The following is an 18,322-nucleotide window of genomic DNA, read 5'->3' as shown; positions in this document are numbered from 1 at the left end:
CTCATACTCGATTGCCCTTTTGCTCCATCCACCCTCACAATTATTCCGAGTAGAAGAGCCCACAAATCTTATTTGCATGCCTAACTCGATGAGGGGGGGGGGGGTAAGCTCAATTCTCATACTCGCTTGCCCTTTTGCTCCATCCACCCTCACAATTATTCTGAGTAGAAGAGCCCACAAATCTTATTTGCATGCCTAACTCGATGAAGGGGGGGGGGGGGGGGGGGGGGTAAGTGGGGGACTGGTAGAATGCCCCGCCCACTCTAAAATAGTTGTACAGAATCTTAAAACATTAAACCGAAACACAAACTCAAAAATCAAATAAAGTCACCATCCCACGTAATTTATCTATAATTTTACTCATGTATCACAAATAAAACAATACATATATGTGGTTCTCGTAATTCTCAACATGTTGTTTATTCCTAAGCGACCGCCATGTGTAACGTTGTGTCGTTGTGAGTGGGCGTATGCGCAAGGTATCGTGCTTCAAAATGATGTCGGTTGATACAACTTTCAAACTTTAAACTAAACTAACATTGAAACAATAATTTAACTTATCTAATAAATAAAATCACAAATATAATCGTGCCAGAAGGACCCGAAGCCAATGTACAATGACCGGGTAAACTCAACACAAAATAAAGTTTGACGACTAACTTGTTCGAGCGACTAGTGTGGCATAAATAAGTTCATTCCAAGCATCAGGGACTCCTGGAAGACACCAATGGCTGCAATCTTCCCTTTTAGTTGACACCTTCTTCAACCCGGTCACATTCTTCCCATAAACCGATGGGTGACCATCTTTACGGAAGTTGGTTAACCTCGTTACATTTAAAAGCACAACCGGGAATCGCATTTCTTTTATCACTTCCTCGATTATCTGCATTTTTGGTGGATAGGTTTCGATGATCCGTCCACTTTTTATGGGCTCGGTTTCTCCATGGCATGTACCTCCTGAATCCCATTCTCCGCCTCTGTTTAAAAAAATGGTAAAATCGACGGGTTATTACTTGGGTAGCGGGTCAAAACTGACAGTTTTTGTACAGCTTCAGTTTTTAATAACTAATTAGTGAGTCAAAATTGATTACAAAAATCATAATATTTTTAAGATTTATTGCATAAAATGATTTAGAAGGTTTTAAACATTAAAAATACACTTTTTGGCAAATTTTTGACTTGTTTCCATTTAAGACAGTCTTTTTTATTTTACTCGTTTGACGCATTTGTGATTTTGTGATAAAACATAAACTAATGGGTCTAAATTTCCATTTCTACCGTTTATGATTGATAGGCTAAACAAATACGAAAGTAGAAATTCACTATGTTTTAATAACTATGGAGAAAAAAAAAGTATGACTTCCGGTGTCAAAGAAATAAAAATTTCAACACAAAACCGACAGTTATTTAAGATATTTAATCGGACACTGATAACAAAGTTAACTCTGTAGCAAATATTACTCAACGAGGACAGTTGTTGCTATAATTGCGAAACAGACCGCAAGGATGCTAAACAAAGAACACGGATCGGTTTGACTCCAAAAGTGAAACATCTCTCATTCAAGTTTCAACAATACAATAACAAGAAAGGAACTATAAAAAGTAAAAACAGTACCTGAAATGAGCCGACGAGTAACCACGATAAAACACGAGCTTATCTTTATCCATATTCTTATCAATCCACTTTCCCCATGTCTTTAACGCCCTCCTAAAAGCTTCCACCGCATCAAACTTTGGATAAATATAATCCCCTTCTCTAAAATAATTTTTCCTGCAATAATCAGTACAATAATAATTACAAAAACAATATTATTACAATAACAATCTAAATATCTTTGAAATTACATACATACCCCCTGCTAGTTTTTCCATGAACCCACCAATGTCCAGTATTAAAAACGAGAATGTCAGCCCGTTTCCAACGTCTAGCTGATTTATCAATTACGTCTATCGATAACGTCGGATTCGAGTTTCCTTGACCGTTGACTCGAGTTCCTTCCCTTACAAGAAAATGGGACCGCACGAAGTTAACCGTGCAGTTATAATCCTGTCAAAAGATGCTTTGTCAACTATCATTGTTAACTAATAATAATAATAATAATAATAATAATAATAATAATAATAATAATAATTACGTGACAGACATATCCTTATTATTACCTCAAATTTAAAGACATAATAACCTCTTCCTTTAGTTATTTTGTAGCCATGAATTTCATACATTTTGCTCTTATTCGGAAGGCTTTCGTATAACATGCAAAGAAGTGACTCGTATTGATTCCGGTTCATCGAGTCTCCCACAAGCAATAATCTTTTTCCCCTTAGCCTCACCAAGAAATCAGTTGCATTAAACCTAAACACATAAAATTCATAAAATAATTAGTCACATTATAATTATAATCCCACAATATAAGTAACAATTTTACATACACAAGAGAACAAATTATGCATTAAATGTGTTACCAAAGACCTTTATTTGCTCCATAATTACTACTTTTATGATCAATTAATGCAAAAATCACAGTTTATTGATGTTAACAATTATAAAAGAACCAACCTTGGAACCTAACCGATACTGACATCAGCACCGGTATTCTTTTTTATGGTTTTTTTAACTGATGTAAAACACGTGTCGGTATCCTTTTGGGCATATCACGATTTTATTTGTTTAAATTATTTTCAATCGATGTAAAACAAGTGTCGGTAATTCGGTATCCTTTGGGAATATCACAACTATATTTCTTTGGGTTTTTTTCTTTTGGTTGCTATACCGAGTGTTTTACCAGTATTGTAACGAACCGAACCAATACCTACCGAAACTGAATTTCCGCCACATGGCACAGGGGAATCATGTATTAAATATGTTACCAACCTTTGATTACTCTATAATTACTACTGTTATTAGAGTATCCACTTTCATGATATATGATCAATTAATGCATCATAACTTATACTTAAAACACACTAAAATCAAAATCATTGAACACATTGCAGTTAACTAATGCTAACAATTAAATAACCAACCTTGGAAGCTCACATTGATCAGGCTGCCACCTCCACTTCATATAATCTTGATCAGACCTTCCATTCGCCTGGCAATCAAAAGCTTCATCGACAAACGGGCACGACCCGGGTTCGTAAACCGGGTACTCTTCATCCCTCACCCATTTCCCAGAATGCATATTACAACTCCTCCCCCAATCCACACTCTTCTTAACCAACTCATCCTCAAGAGCATGTGTCCCATTATCCAAAATCGAGTCTTTATCATCCGATTCGGCATCATTATGATTTTTAAAAAGTGGGTTTTCATCTACAGGCTCTGAATCACCAAACCCAGTTTCAGTTTTCAAAATTGAGTCTTTATTAACCGAATCAGAATCATTTTGATTTTTAAGAACTGGGTTTTCTTCCACAGGCTCTGAATCATCAAACCCAGTTTCAGTTTTCAAAATTGAGTCTTTATCACTCGATTCGAAACTATTTGAACTTTTAAAAACTGGGTTTTTATCTACAGGCTCTGAATCAACAAACCCAGTTTCAATTTTCAAAATTGAGTCTTTATCACCCGAATCGGAACCATTTTGAGTTTTAAGAACTGGGTTTTCATCTACAGGTTCTGAATCAATAAACCCAGTTTGGGTTTTCAAAATTGAGTCTTGGATCTTGGTTTCAAGAATTGGGGTTTTTTGAAAAGAATTGGAATCTTGGGGATCTGGAAGTGGGTTGTATGGATCTGATGTTGTTTGGTAAATGGGTATATGGGGATCAAGAGTTTGTTTGCTGAAGAGGAAGATGGTTACTAGAAAGACCAAGAGTAAGAAGCCTATGGGGAGGGTTTTGTGTGGGGTTCTAGTTATTGTTGTTGTTGCCATTTGTGAGTGTAAAGTGACATGTTGTGTTGTTTTAAGTCTTAGGTTCTTTTTTGTGTATATCTTGGACAAAATAGGTAAGTTAAGATTAGATCTTGGTAAGAATATTTTTTAATGTATATAATAAATGCACTAACTAACATGTTTTGGTGATTGTGTAAGAGCATTCTCATTTCATCTTTTATAAGGCTAAGGGGTGTGGGGGACTCTAATGGGGGCTCCAGCCAATAATATTATGACGTGTGGCAGAGAGAGAAACTGGATAAGGGGGGTGTTGGAGCCCCCGTTGGAGCCCCTGGCCCTGGTGTGGAGGGGCTCCAGCAGGGGCTCCAGCGGATTTTTTTTTTATTTTTTTATAAATATATTCAAAAAACGTATTATTAAAAAAACTCATAAATTATTAAAAAAAACACACATTAATGAAAAAACACATTAATATCTAAAAATAAAATAAAAATAAAAGTACTAAAAAAACCATTATTCTTATTCTTCGGCTTGGTCTTCTTCGATCAACCTCTTTCGGATACGTTCCTTTTGCTTTTCCATTAGCATTTGATCGACCGGATTTAGGTTACTGAAGTCTCTAGTAAGGAAGTCCAACAAAGTTAGGAGACGGTTGTATGTTGGATGGTTGAAAGCCGGATGATTGTTGCGGCTCCGAATAAAACATCGGTTGGTGCGGTGACGACCATAAATCGTCGTCAATATAATATGAATCTAGGTTTGGGTACCAATTTCCAGCCATGTTTTTAAAAAAAAGTTTGGAAGATGGGTTGATTTTGGGTTTTTTTTTGAAGTTGTGGTAATTGTTTTATGTGAAATGGGTTATATATAGGAAGAAAAAACTTTTTTTTTTATTAAATAAGAGCCCAACGGCTCATTTATCATTTCCAACGGCTCTTTCTCCCTTCCCAATGTCCCTTTACGCCAACTTGGTCCCGCTAACAGGCTTGCGCCTGCTTTGTTTTTCGTGCTCGCGCCCCTCTCGCGCCCCGGTGGTGTGGTGCTCGCGCCTGGGGGCGCGAGCGGAGGGGCTCTCGCGCCCCCGTTGAAGCCCCACACCCCTCAGCCTAATTATGTGTGGGGAGTTTGCAAATTATAGGATGAGGTTGTCAGTGTAAATTATAGGGTGGAGAGAGAGTTGTAGTGATTTTTTTTGTAAATTTTGGGAAACATTTGGGGAATATTGTTTGCCCCTATTTATTTTTTAATATTTGTTGGATTTGTTGTGAGTAAAGGAGAGAGAATACTGTAATGATAAAGGTATAAAAATATTATTTAATTGAACATAAGAGAGAAATATAATGTTTTTTAGTGTGATTATAAAGAGAAGTATTTAAGTAACATGTATTTTGCTATAAGTTAAGGGATGTATTAGCCACATCCCATAAGTTAAGGGATTTGTAGTTAAAAAAAAGTTAAAGGGATGTATTAAGCATAAATCAACTTTTGTTTTCAATTTTGTTCTTGTTCTTATTTTTTCAACATGGTATTTGATCCTTAGTTTTTTGTTCTTACTTTTATCTCCTTGTCATCATAAAAATACGCAAACCAATAGTTAAGGTTCAACATTTAAAATTCCAATCCTAAAGCCATGAGCAAGGATCCGTCACGTTTATGTTACATGTGCCATTCATATATACCGGAATACATGCTTGTTTTAGGATAATTAAATGGCTGAACTATCAATCCAGTAACAAATTGATGATACAAGCTCTCGCTGCAACAAATAAGATTGTTTATGTTGATGGAATAGATACCATAAATATCACCTTGATATGATCAAAACCGACACAATGCAAGAATTGGTAGGAAAAGAAATCAAGGTGTAGGCGATTGAAGGAAACCTGGAAAAAAAAGAAGAAATAGATAAAAATGTAAAATTGTTACCTTGAATCAATATTAATGATGACTTGATGAGATAATCATATGAATCAAGTGATGAAACACATCCATCTTAACAAGAAGTAAAATGTAGATAGCCAAAGAAATAACAATTAGTTTGGAGTTACTACATAAAGTAATTCTTTTAATCTTCTCGAAATAGTTTCACAAACCCATCATTTTAGCTAGAAATATTACACATGTATAATAAGATATTGAGTCAGTTTGACATATCTAACATGTTTAATAAACACGTCATGTTTTTATATTGTTATAAAGTTAACTGCGTGTTTAACTATAGGGATAAAACAACAAGGATTGGTCTCTCTCTATATATTTCTGCTTATCAAAAGTGTTATTGGGAAATTGTGAAGACCAAATGGGTCGATTATTTGAAGGTATTTCTTATCATCTTATTATTGTTATTAATAGTTACCATGTGTTAGTGTGTGATTCTGCAAGTGTTTGATTGGGTTTTGTTATAGTTTGTCTCTCAGACATTTATACAAACACCTGGTGTGCATTAATAAGTTTTTTATATATATATTTTTTTATTTTATGTATTCATCTAAACAATTAACATGTTCATAATATGAATATGTATTCACCTAAACAATTTTGGGCTAACTAACCGATGGTTCGGTTAAACCGTAACCGATTAACTGAAAATTTTGGTTTTGGTCTGTGGCATAACTGAATTAACTGAACCAAACCAATAATTAAATCACGCATTTGTTAACGTATTATATACCGAGTATGAAAACCGATTGGTCAACCTTCAATGACTGACTTTTGGTTCGGTTGTGGCTCAAAACCGAACCACCCTGTGGGGGGAAGCTTGTATTGTGGCCCCAGAGTGGCTCCAGTCACCCTTGTTTTTTTGCTCAGCGGTGTAAAGTTATGTGTTTTTGTCCGAATTTTTTTATACGTAGTGTAAATTTACCTCTTTTTGTCTAAAAGTTTTGAGCCCCACTAGCCTGATTTATAAATTTTTTTATACGGATTGAGTCCGGCCACCCGGCGTTTCTATCCAAGCTTCGCCACTGGCACGCCCAACTTACATTATGGAGTAATGCAAGTTAATATTCTCAATTTTTGCAGTGAACACTTACAATGGTGTTGGTTAAAAACCGAATTCAACTTTTCATTAACAAATGTAGACCTTATGTCCTAGTGTAGCATTAGTTTCCATAACCTTAGAAATTTTTTTACTGATAATGATATTATATAACGATTTAACGTAACTTGTGGATGCAGCAATATCTCCGACACCCTTATATCTAAATGAAGAAAGCTCATCTAAGAAGCACAATGCATCTGCCATCTTCTTAATCCTTGAGGGTTAATCGTGCTCCTGGTTTTACTGATTCTTATATTCATTTTCTATAAATTTATCAAACCAGCGCGGGTTAGAAAGTCAGCAAAACGCGATAAGAGCTGCAAAGGTTATAACTTTATTGTATAGCATTACACAAATATCATTAATGTTTGCTTATTAATTTGATATTTTTTTGTTGTGGCTTTAAAAGATTATTTTAGTGGGAATCTTCGGACAATAAGCTATTTTAGCTTCCAAGCATTCAAGAAGGCGACTAAGAACTTCCACGACTGTAATTTTCTTGGAAAGGGTGGATTCGGTCCCGTCTATTTGGTATGTTTCCTTTAAACCGATAAGTACAAATTTTGATCTATTAATTAAGATAGATATGTGCTTTTATGTGTTGTAGGGTAAATTGCAAGATGGAAGATTAGTTGCTGTAAAGAAATTGTCTTTTGATAAATCGCAACAAGGAGATGCAGAGTTTCTTGCAGAAGTGAGATTGATCACTAGCATACAACACAAGAATCTTGTTCGTCTTCTCGGTTGTTGCTCTCAAGGACCTCAAAGGATTCTTGTCTATGAATACATGAAGAACAAAAGTCTAGACCTCATTATTTACGGTACATAACTCAAACACACATTTTTAGACGTGAAAAAATGGACGGGTTAGGTAACGGGCCAAAATAAATTTTGACCCACAAACATTTTTTGTACCTTTTTCTTGAATGTGTTGATAGTAAATCTATGGTTTTGTGAATAGGAAAAACGAACAGTATTTAAACTGGAGCACTCGATTCCAAATAATCTTGGGTATTGCTCGGGGATTGCAGTACTTACACGAGGACTCACACATCAGGATTGTGCACAGAGATATAAAAGCTAGTAACATTCTTCTTGATGACAAATTTCAACCCAAAATTGGAGATTTTGGGCTGGCCCGATTCTTCCCCGAGGATCAAGCTTACCTCAACACCGCATTTGCTGGAACATTGTAAGCTACATCTTATAATAATAATAATAATAATAATAATAATAATAATAATAATAATAATAACAATTATTATTATTATTATTATTATAATAATTATAATTATAATAATAATAATTATAATTATAATAATAATAATTATTATAATTATAAAATGCATTTGTTTTGTGAATTTCAGAGGTTATACGGCCCCAGAATATGCGATCAAAGGAGAGCTATCGGAAAAGGTTGACATTTACAGTTTTGGAGTTTTGGTGCTGGAAATCATTAGCTGCAGGAAGAATACTGATCTTACTTTAGCATCAGAAATGCAATACCATCCCGAATACGTAGGGCCTACTTTCGTTTACTTATTCAATATCGATTCGTATCAACAAAATGAAATCTTTATTTATTTATGTAAATTTCTTTTTAAAAAAATAGGCGTGGAAGTTGTATGAGAGGTCAAGAATGGTTGACTTAATCGATCCAAGAATGAAGAGCGACGGTTTTGTGGAGAAAGATGTAATGCAAACGATTCGGGTGGCTTTGTTGTGCCTTCAACCTCATGCAAACTTAAGGCCACCCATGTCAGAGATTGTAGCAATGCTGACATGGAAGGTCGAAATGGTTAAATCGCCAGTAAAACCAAGATTCTTGAATGCAGGACGACGACAAATGGATGAAACCGAATCTTGGGAAGCCATATCTGATTATTTCCCTTCTCCACTCGAAAGTGACTCGCCTAACATGACTCAACCTCCAAACTCTGTAGAGTCTAGTAGCAACATAAGTTTTTCAAGAAAAGTTGGCAGCTTGAAAAATTGTTAATTTAATTTTTTTTTTCTTTTCATTTTTTTTTCAAATAAAGATTTGTTTTTTATTTTTGTTCTAATCTTTGCGCCAAAATGGTTAATTTGTTTGTTTATTTGTTTTTTTTCCAAATCAAGATTTGTTTTTTTTATATTTATTGAATTTTGTTCTAATCTTGTTTACTGGATTTGGGCTTGTAAATGAGTTGCATGTTTAGTTAGGAAATAAAGAAAGAAGTGTAGGTACCAAAAATAATTACAGCCATTTGTTTACATGTTACAAATTTTTGTTTTTTAATAATGAAAAACAAAAAAAAGAAAAAAACCCAACGGTTCTTTCTCTCTGTGTGCGATTTTTGTGAAGGACTCACAGCCTTTCTCTGAAATTTTCTCTCTCTAGACTCTGAATTCTCTCTCTTTCTCTTTCCTCTACAATCTTTGTTTATTGTTTATGTTTTAATGTTTTAATGAACATGCACATAATGACATAATTTCAGACATTTGGATTGGATCCACACGTTCAGAATTATAGATTTATAGGTAAGATATTAATTCATTAGAATATGTTGGTGCATTTTAATTATTATGTTCATGTATTGTTCAAGAATTTTTATAATGTGTGTGTGAATTTTTATAATTTCAGGTTTTATTTGATTTGAATTGGAGTGAATTTGTATAATGTCTGTTTCTATGAAAGAAGTTGATCCAGCTTTTCAAGGAGCTGGACAAAAGGCGTATCCTTTGTGTTATATAAATTCTAAATATTAATATTAATATTTATAATAATTATTTTGTTATTAAATGAAGTGTATTTGTGCATGTTAATCTTGACACCATTTTATAGAGGAATTGAGGTATGGCAGATTGAGAATTCGAAGCCGGTGGCTGTTCCGGAATCTTCGTATGGGAAATTTCTTACAGGGGAGTGCTATTTGACGCTAAAGGTACACCCTTTATATTTCTTGATGTATTGTAGTTGAATCATATAAGTTTTTATATATTCTGCTTTGCTTTGTTGTTCCATCATGTTTTTTTGTTCATCATCTATAATTCTAAATAATATTATACGCATTTAGCATCCGATGCATAGAACAAACTACTGTTTTATGCGGTCCTCATAGCAGCTAATATTGTCTGTTTTGCTCACAAGTAGTTCAAGACTTTGTTTTTTGGTGTCACGTTTACATTGCGATCAAGATAGATTGACACAAAGATCCTCAAAAAAATGAAAGTGTGAAAAAGAAGTAATAATATTTTTTGAGTAAAATACTCGGATCGTCCGGGCGTTTGCTCAAATTTCACCTTTCGTCCCTAGCTTTGAAAAGTGAAATGGTCCCAACTGTTTGCGAGATCGGAGATCGTTTACACACTTGGTCCTGGCTGTTAAAAATTATGTTAAGCGGATGTAAATTGACTCTTTTGCCCTTTGTTTTACAGACCCATGCTTCAAAAAGTGGTGTTTTTCGCTACGACATCCACTATTGGATTGGTAAAGATGCAAGGGAGGTGAGCTCATTTCGTTCCTGATATACATGTTACGTTAACTTGTTATTTTACCACATGTATATGTTAGTTTCCTTTTGTTTTTACTAAATGCAGGATGAAATTGAAACTATATCTATAAAAGCACTTGAACTTGATGTAGCTCTCGGATGTCAAGCGGTTCAGTATCGCGAACTACAAGGACACGAAACAGAAAGATTCCTTTCTTGTTTTAAACCATGTATAATGCCTGAAGAATCTGAATCTGCAGAACACAAAACGCGCATGTTTTCTTGCCAAGGAAAACATGTAGCTCATGTTCAAGAGGTAAATAAATTCTACACATTATATAAAAATACGACCCTTTATGTTGTCTGATATTATTTTACCGAACGCAGGTTCCTTGTGCTCGATCCTCACTCAATCATGATACAATTTGTATATTAGACAGTAAAAATAAGATATTCCAGTTTAACGGGTCGAATACTTCAATACAAGAACGGGCTAAAGCATTGCAAGTGGTGCAGTATATCAAAGATACTTACCATCGTTCAAAATGCGATATAGCTGCAATTGGTAAGTTTATTTATATTATATTAAAACACTAAGTAATAAGAATCAAAATTTGATTTTTTTTTGGTTTATTTAGACGATGGCAGGCTAATGGCCGATGCTGAAGCCGGAGAATTTTGGGGCTTCTTTGGTGGATTTGCTCCGCTTCCAAGAAAAACAACTGTGAATGTCGCTCAAAGTACTGATGATATTCCACCTCAGCTATTTTGGTAATAAATATCATTCTAAATATTATAAAGAATATTTATTAATATAAGGCGCTTGGTTAGTACACGAACTGTACACCATTGATAGTTTGACACACTATATTGGCCAATATTGTGTGTCAGTGATCTCTGGCATTTGTCTGCATGCAGACAAAGCAGTATGGGACATATAACCCAATACGAGCCATACTTTGATTTGAAAAATATAAATTTAATCATAATTTTCTTTTTTTACATAAATTAACAATATTTATTAACTTTTTGAATATATAAACTAAAGTATCATATTTTTATCCATTCAAAGTAATAAAATGTGATAGCTTTTTATTAAGTTTTTGTTAGTTGTCGTTTCTTACGATTTTTCAGTAGAATCAAAACGGATCAAAAATTTCATAATTTAGATGTTTTAATTGAACAGCCATAATAATATTAAAAAAATATTGATAATAATCTTAATGATATTTATATTTAATATTATTTTTATTTATAATAAAAATAATAAATTAAAAAAGCACAAAACGGGCCATATGCAGCTATATATCTTGAATATTCATGATATTCAATAAGAATATGGTCCTTATGGCACATTTTGTTTTTCAATATTCTACATATGACCCATATCTTTATTTAGTATATAGTCAGTTCTGACTTCTGACAAGATACATGTTTTGTACTTAAGTGTAAAAAAGGGACAGACGGAACGTGTCACTACCGATTCCTTGGCAAAGAAGTTACTAGACACACACACTTGTTACGTTCTGGATTGCGGATCAGAAGTTCACGTTTGGATGGGACGAAGTACTTCAATGGAAGAAAGAAAAGCCGCAAACGGAGCTGCAGAAGTAAGTACAATAAGAATTATGTATTTTTGCAGTTCGTATAATGATTTTATATTTTTTTCTTATTTCCACTTATTATAAGTTTTAATCTTGATTTACAGGTACATCTACGCGGCCTGGACAGACCAAAGTGTAAAATCACCCGCATGATCGAAAACTTTGAAACGGTATCGTTTCAGTCAAAGTTTGACTCGTGGCCTCAACCGACTGATGTGGTTGCGTCTGAGGAGGGTAGAGGCAAGGTGGCTGGTTAGTTAGTTAGTTAATCACTTATTCAGTTATTCCATATTTCTTTAAATAAAAAAATAATGTTTTTGTATTTGTAGCGCTGTTAAAACGACAAGGGGTCGATGTTAAGGGGCTGCTTAAAGCGGCTCCCAGAAAGGAAGACGAAGAAGAAATTCCGGCGTATATTGATTGCAGTGGATCTTTGCAGGTTTTTATAAAACTTTTATAAAAAATTTTGTAATTGGTAAAGTTAAAATACAAAGGGAGACGAAAACGAGAAGTGTGAGAAGGATTTGTGACCACACAAAAAAACCCCTTAAAATAAATTAAAAAAAATAATAAAAAAATGATAACTCAAAATATAAATAAAAAACGAAAAAAATTAAAAACTAAAAATGTTTCCGCCATCATTTTTGTTAAAAAAAATTAAAAAAATAAAAAAAATTGACGAAAAGACACAATGGCGAGATCAAAGACACAATGACGAAAATGAACAAAAGACACAATAGATCGCAAAATATAACACAATGTTGAGTAATATAACACAATATAAAGAAAAAAAGACACAATGTCAAGGAAAAAAGACACAATCAATGACGAAAACAAACACAAAACACAATGATAAACAAAAAGACAACGACTTTTTTCATTTACCATTGTGTTTTTTTTATGAGAACGAGAAAGACAGTGGAAACATTTTTGTATTTTTTACTTTTTTCGTTTTCTTATTAAATTTTGAGTTATGATATATTTATTTATTTATTTTAATTAGAATAACTTGACCCTTTGTAATATACTAAAACATGAATTGTGCAGGTGTGGCGTGTAAATGGTCAGCAAAAGAGGCTTTTATCCGATACCGATCAGTCAAAGTTCTATACTGGAGATTGTTATGTCTTTCAATATACATATACTGGAGATGAACAAGAGGAATGTCTTATTGGGACATGGTATGGAAAGAAAAGTGTTAAGGTAATTGATCTATAATTAAAATAAAGTAAAATGAAATAGTTAACAGTTAACTAATTTACTTATTATGTAAATATGTGTTGTAGGAAGATAGAGATTCAGCTCTCTTACAAGCAAACAAGATGGTTGAGTCATTCAAGTTTTTAGCTACACTGGTAGTTAGTTGACTTAATAATAACTTTTAGTTATAAATTTCAGTAATTATTATTTTTATTTTAGTCTGTGTTTATAGTTTAATGTTTATACTCATGGTCATTTGATTTAATGGATTTACAGGCACAGATTTATGAAGGAGACGAACCGTTTCTTTTCGTTGCAATATTTCAAAGCTTTATGGTTCTCAAGGTGAGCTTCAGCTAGGCTTGTAAACGAGCTGAACGAACATGAACGGTACACGTTCATGTTCGTCCGCTTAACTTTAAGCGAACAAAAGAATTGTTCATGAACATAACTGAACATAGATGAACGGACATTAGTAGCGAACATCGTTTAAAAATAACCGTGAAAATTGATTTATTGGGTCTAAAAACTAATAAAACTAGACTAAATTGTGGTGAGTCTAAAACTTTTAAATGAATATATAAACGAACATAAACGAGCGTAAATGAAGAACATAAATGAACGAACAAGACATGTGTTCATGTTTGTTCGTTTAATTAAATGAGAAATAAAATGTTCATGTTCGTTTGTTTACTAAATAAACGAACTTCCCGCCGAACAGGTTACTGAGCGTTCGGTTCGTTTACAGGCCTAGCTTCAACTAAGAAACAAGGAAAGATAATACATAAAACATGTATTCTTTTCCATTCATTCGAGTTTAAAAACTTAGTAAATTTCTTAAATTATCAGGGTGGTCTCAGTAACGGATACAAGAATTACATATCAGAAAACGGACTACCAGATGATACTTACAAAGAAGACGGAATTGCATTATTTCGAGTTCAAGGCTCGGGACCAGAAAACATGCAATCAATTCAAGTTGAACCCGTAAGTTATTCTTGTATATTCATATATGCCATTAAATAACCGAAAGATATGTAATTATGTTTCCAAATGACTCAGGTTGCTTCATCCTTAAACTCCTCTTATTGTTACGTATTACACCAAGATGCAGATGTCTTTACCTGGTACGGAAGCCAGACAACCACAGAAGACCACGACCTTTGTGAGAGGCAACTTGATGTGATAAAAGTATGCATATTAGTTATATTAGTTATATAAGAACTCTAAAAAAGTTAAGAACTTTTAGGAACTCTAAAAAACCAAACATTTTTTTAATTTTTTTATATATTAACATTATATAAGAGTATTTTTATCATATTTTATATAAAAAAAATTTATCACATATATTAATCACAAGTTTGCATATGTGTAAAATTTATGCACTAACAAATTTACATAGATGTAAAACAATACATAGATATGTATAAAAACTAATTTTCAAAATTGTAATCGTAAATATAGATATAAAAATTGATAAAACTACACTCAGATAAACATTAACATACAAAAAAATTTATAAAGAACGTTAGTTTTCAAGGGTTCCTTCAAGTTCATAAATAATTAAACATTTCTGTAATGATACTCATCATATATATATATATATATATCCATCTTATTTTAAATAAGTGACCGACAACAATAATATTCATTTGTCATCACGTCCGGTTGCAGCCAGAAATGCAGACCAGAGTGCTTAAAGAAGGTATCGAGACCGACCAGTTTTGGGAAATCCTAGGTGGAAAAACCAAATACGCGGCAAAAAAAATTCCACATGAAGAGGAAAGTGATCCTCATTTGTTCTCATGCACATTAACCAAAGGTTAAACCGCCTTTGTTTTAATTAATTTAGTGATTATTTTGCTGTAAGTTAACATTTTTTTTTTGGTCTTTGTTGCAACTTTTGCTCGTTCAGGAGACGAACTGAAGGTATGTATCTATTGTAAAAGTTTCACATATGAATACGAATACAAATATATATATATTTTTTTTGGATTTGAAAGATTGATTTCAGTTTGTTGATGCAGGTGTATGAGATATACAACTTTAATCAAGATGATTTAATGACAGAAGATATTTATATTCTTGACTGTCACACTGCCATATTCATTTGGATAGGACAAGAGGTTAATGCAAAAACCAAAACACAAGCATTAGCTATTGGAGAGGTATGTTTTTCTTATCAAACAACAACATTGTTTCGAAACAAATGTACATTATTATATTACAATTGTACAGAAATTTCTTAAATGCGACGTTCTTCTGGAGAAATTATCTCTTCAAGCTCCAATATATATCATAACCGAAGCATGCGAGCCACCTTTTTTCACTCGTTTTTTCACATGGGATTCATCTAAATCTGGAGTAAGTTATGCTTCATTTATAATTTCAAACTTTATAAACGTAAGTTTAGTAATTATAATATGTCTATTAATATGTCAACAGATGCATGGAAACTCATTCCAACGAAGGCTGTCGATTATAAAAGACGGTGGTCGTTCAATCAGGAATCATGTACGCGTTTCTGTATTATCTTCTGATAACAAAAATGATAATTATTTATTTATTTATTCTAATCAGATAATTATGACATCATCAGAAACCAAAAAGGAGAACACCATCATATGGAGGCAGATCGGCTTCTGAAAAACCGCAACGGTCGAGAAGTGTGTGCTCTGACCGACCACGTGCCCGGGGCAGGTCTCCCGCCTTCAACGCGCTAGCTTCCAAATTTGATAATCCAAATGGCAGAAACCTCTCAACTCCACCTCCAAGTAAGCTCGGTTTCGGTAGTGATACCGGTGGCAGCACTGTCGGCGGGAGCGGCGGCAGCAGTGGTCTTGACGCCTCTAAAGTACTATCCAAAACTAAAGCTTTTACGTCATTAACCACCTCAGCCGACAAACCAACGCGCGAAAAACTTATCCCACATTCTGTAAAAGGTAATGTATGATGTGCTCTGTATGATCATTTTTATAAATTATGGTTAGAGTGAACTACGGTTTTCGTCCATGTGGTTTGTCCAAATCTGCAGTTTTAGTCCAATAGTTTCAAATTTGCGATTTTCGTCCTTGTGGTTCCATTTCACTTGCAATTAAACCCAAATTCATTAACCCCGTTATCTGGTCGTTAAACCCATCAGCGTGCCCCTCACAGTTTTGTCCTTTTTCTCCCCAAATAAACCCCAGTCGTAATTCGCAAGCCCCTTCACGTGAGGGACTGGGGTGTGTTTGGGGAAAAAAGGACAAAACTGCCCCTCATGTGAATGGTACACTGATGGGTTTAACGACCATACTTAACGGGGTTATTGAATTCGGGTTTAATTGCAGGTGAAATGAAACCACAGGGAAAAAAATCGCAAATTTGAAACTATTGTACTAAAACCGCAGATTTGGACAAACCACATGGACGAAAATCACAGTTTACTCTTATGGTTAATGATATAAAATGTTGAAACTGATTAATATGTTTTAATGTTATTAGTAAGCGCTGATTCAGCAGCAAAACCCGAGGCAAACACTAGGGTTGTTAATCCAATGAACAGTAGAACAGAAGTAAAGGAAAATGCGAAAGAGATTGAAGTTGAAGATGATGCAGGGATCACATTATACCCGTATGAACGTTTAACAACAACGTCAACTGACCCTGCTCCAAATATTGATGTAACTAGACGAGAGGTACGTTTTTTAAAACAATTAGCGTGTCAAATATGATTACAAAATACGTATTTTGGTGAATTTACATTTGGAATATTATTATATGCAGATATATCTGTCGAAAGCCGATTTCAGGGCGAAGTTTAATATGACGAAAGATGCGTTTTACAAGATGCCAAAATGGAGACAAAATAAGATGAAAACTTCACTTGCACTGTTCTGAGTTATCTATATGTTTATAAATAAGGAAAGCATGGTTATAAATTTTTCTATATGTTTTATGTTGCAGTAGGTAATCATTCATTGGAGTGTAAGTGAATAGAGTGTATAGCAAGTGCAGTAATCCTTCATTTGATCAATAAAATCTGATCATTTAAATACTCATTTGTTATCATGTATCAAATTTATTAATCCACTTCAACATGCTATTACACACATGTACCAGTTTTGTATTGTGTTAGTTATAGTGTTATACCATGATTGCATCTCAACTTGATGTATTACAATTTTTTATATATAAAAAATATTAATTAAGGAAAGGACCATTTGTCTCACAAACACACCTTAGAAATGTTAAAACCTATGTTGCATGGGAACTGGTACGGGAAACGGGAACGGGAACCGACAAAAGTCAAAAAACTAAGATACGGGTACAGTAAGGGTACGGCAAAAACTATAAAAAAATAAAAAAATATATTAATCATAGGTAATTAATTATTAATAAACATAAATAAATATATAATTTTTATCTGTATATAATATCAATTTTAAACATTTTATGTGTATAATTACAAGTTGAGGACCAAATATAAACTAGTCTAGATAGAGAGGGTTAAATGTTAAAATGTATAACCAAATGTAATACTTTTTATGTAAAATTTAACAAGTTTTTAGGTACTATATGCAAACAAGTGAAAGATTAAGGGGTTAAATGTTAAACCTAGACTTATAATTTAACCTAACACATTAAAAAAAATATATTACAGCCGCCTCTTTTCCTTCTTCCTTCTTCTTCATCCTAATTCCAGCGCCGGAATTATTCGCCGGAATACCGTATGTGGACGATCCGCCACGCGATTGGCTATAGAAACGCCCCAGAATCGTTTGTTGACCGTCCCCATTTAAAGGCTTTAAATTGCGGAAACGATTAAAAATTTTTCCCCAAAGTTCTGCAAACGTATCGAAACACCGTTTGACTTTTCAAAACGGTCAACGATCGTCCTCAACTTTAAGGAAACGGTCAAGAAACGTTTCCGGCCGTCCCCGTCTACGTTTCCGTCCCCAGCGAGTTTCCGGGACACGTTTCCGTGCTTCAGAGGTTAAAACTAACTAAAAAAGAGTAACAATAACAAACATGTAGTAAGTGACAAAATTATTCTATTTAATAAATCTTATTATTTAGATGGATGTTTCTTGTGGTTTACGCATATTGCATGTTTGCTCCCTAATGTATATAAGTATAATATGGTCTCCAACTGTTTGTAAACGGTAACACTGGCATAGATGAGCGTTA

The 18,322-nt window shown here is 33.7% G+C and overlaps 3 protein-coding genes across 3 annotated transcripts; 2 read left to right on the top strand and 1 right to left on the bottom strand.

Annotated features, from left to right (window-relative positions):
- Positions 1–465: 465 nt before the first annotated feature.
- On the bottom strand, positions 466–3,988 carry LOC143544419 (protein trichome birefringence-like 5). The gene is made up of 5 exons (XM_077036535.1): positions 3,025–3,988; positions 2,161–2,353; positions 1,854–2,047; positions 1,616–1,771; positions 466–977 (listed from the first exon to the last, which is right to left on the bottom strand). The coding sequence occupies exons 1-5, from the start codon at positions 3,873–3,875 to the stop codon at positions 656–658; spliced, it is 1,716 nt and encodes a 571-aa protein (XP_076892650.1). The 5' UTR covers positions 3,876–3,988; the 3' UTR covers positions 466–655.
- A 2,147-nt stretch (positions 3,989–6,135) lies between these two features.
- Positions 6,136–8,940, top strand: LOC143544382 (putative LRR receptor-like serine/threonine-protein kinase At1g56140). Its single transcript, XM_077036503.1, has 6 exons — positions 6,136–6,154; positions 7,286–7,407; positions 7,484–7,697; positions 7,816–8,068; positions 8,244–8,394; positions 8,489–8,940. Exons 1-6 carry the CDS (start codon positions 6,136–6,138, stop codon positions 8,873–8,875), a joined length of 1,146 nt encoding a protein of 381 aa, XP_076892618.1. The 3' UTR covers positions 8,876–8,940.
- A 594-nt stretch (positions 8,941–9,534) lies between these two features.
- LOC143544405 (villin-5-like) lies at positions 9,535–17,102 on the top strand. The gene is made up of 22 exons (XM_077036520.1): positions 9,535–9,590; positions 9,701–9,800; positions 10,294–10,362; positions 10,456–10,665; positions 10,737–10,914; positions 10,988–11,120; positions 11,797–11,959; positions 12,058–12,205; positions 12,283–12,392; positions 13,001–13,156; positions 13,240–13,308; positions 13,430–13,498; positions 14,003–14,140; positions 14,216–14,344; positions 14,828–14,975; positions 15,069–15,082; positions 15,181–15,321; positions 15,392–15,517; positions 15,599–15,667; positions 15,753–16,095; positions 16,637–16,830; positions 16,919–17,102. The coding sequence occupies exons 1-22, from the start codon at positions 9,535–9,537 to the stop codon at positions 17,030–17,032; spliced, it is 2,877 nt and encodes a 958-aa protein (XP_076892635.1). The 3' UTR covers positions 17,033–17,102.
- Positions 17,103–18,322: the final 1,220 nt, after the last annotated feature.

This window comes from Bidens hawaiensis, unplaced genomic scaffold (assembly GCF_021521415.1).
Source record: "Bidens hawaiensis isolate Kalapana, Puna unplaced genomic scaffold, B.hawaiensis_p1.1 tig00013566_1, whole genome shotgun sequence".
Taxonomy (NCBI): Eukaryota; Viridiplantae; Streptophyta; class Magnoliopsida; order Asterales; family Asteraceae; genus Bidens; species Bidens hawaiensis.
Note: the sequence above shows the minus strand (reverse complement) of the source record. Positions and strands in the feature narration are given on the sequence as shown.

What these genes read in the sequence shown, in the direction of transcription:
- LOC143544405 (XM_077036520.1), top strand. Translation starts at nt 9,535, where the DNA reads ATGTCTGTTTCTATGAAAGAAGTTGATCCAGCTTTTCAAGGAGCTGGA. An exon ending in ATGCGATATAGCTGCAATTG is followed by an intron (nt 10,915 to 10,987) that starts GTAAGTTTATTT and finishes TGGTTTATTTAG; the next exon opens with ACGATGGCAGGCTAATGGCC. An exon ending in AAAGCTTTATGGTTCTCAAG is followed by an intron (nt 13,499 to 14,002) that starts GTGAGCTTCAGC and finishes TTAAATTATCAG; the next exon opens with GGTGGTCTCAGTAACGGATA.
- LOC143544382 (XM_077036503.1), top strand. An exon ending in TCTAGACCTCATTATTTACG is followed by an intron (nt 7,698 to 7,815) that starts GTACATAACTCA and finishes TGTGTTGATAGT; the next exon opens with AAATCTATGGTTTTGTGAAT. An exon ending in ACCGCATTTGCTGGAACATT is followed by an intron (nt 8,069 to 8,243) that starts GTAAGCTACATC and finishes TGTGAATTTCAG; the next exon opens with AGGTTATACGGCCCCAGAAT.
- LOC143544419 (XM_077036535.1), bottom strand. Translation starts at nt 3,875, where the DNA reads ATGGCAACAACAACAATAACTAGAACCCCACACAAAACCCTCCCCATA. An exon ending in GATCAATGTGAGCTTCCAAG is followed by an intron (nt 2,354 to 3,024) that starts GTTGGTTATTTA and finishes TTATGTGTTTAG; the next exon opens with GTTTAATGCAACTGATTTCT. An exon ending in CATGGAAAAACTAGCAGGGG is followed by an intron (nt 1,772 to 1,853) that starts GTATGTATGTAA and finishes TGATTATTGCAG; the next exon opens with GAAAAATTATTTTAGAGAAG.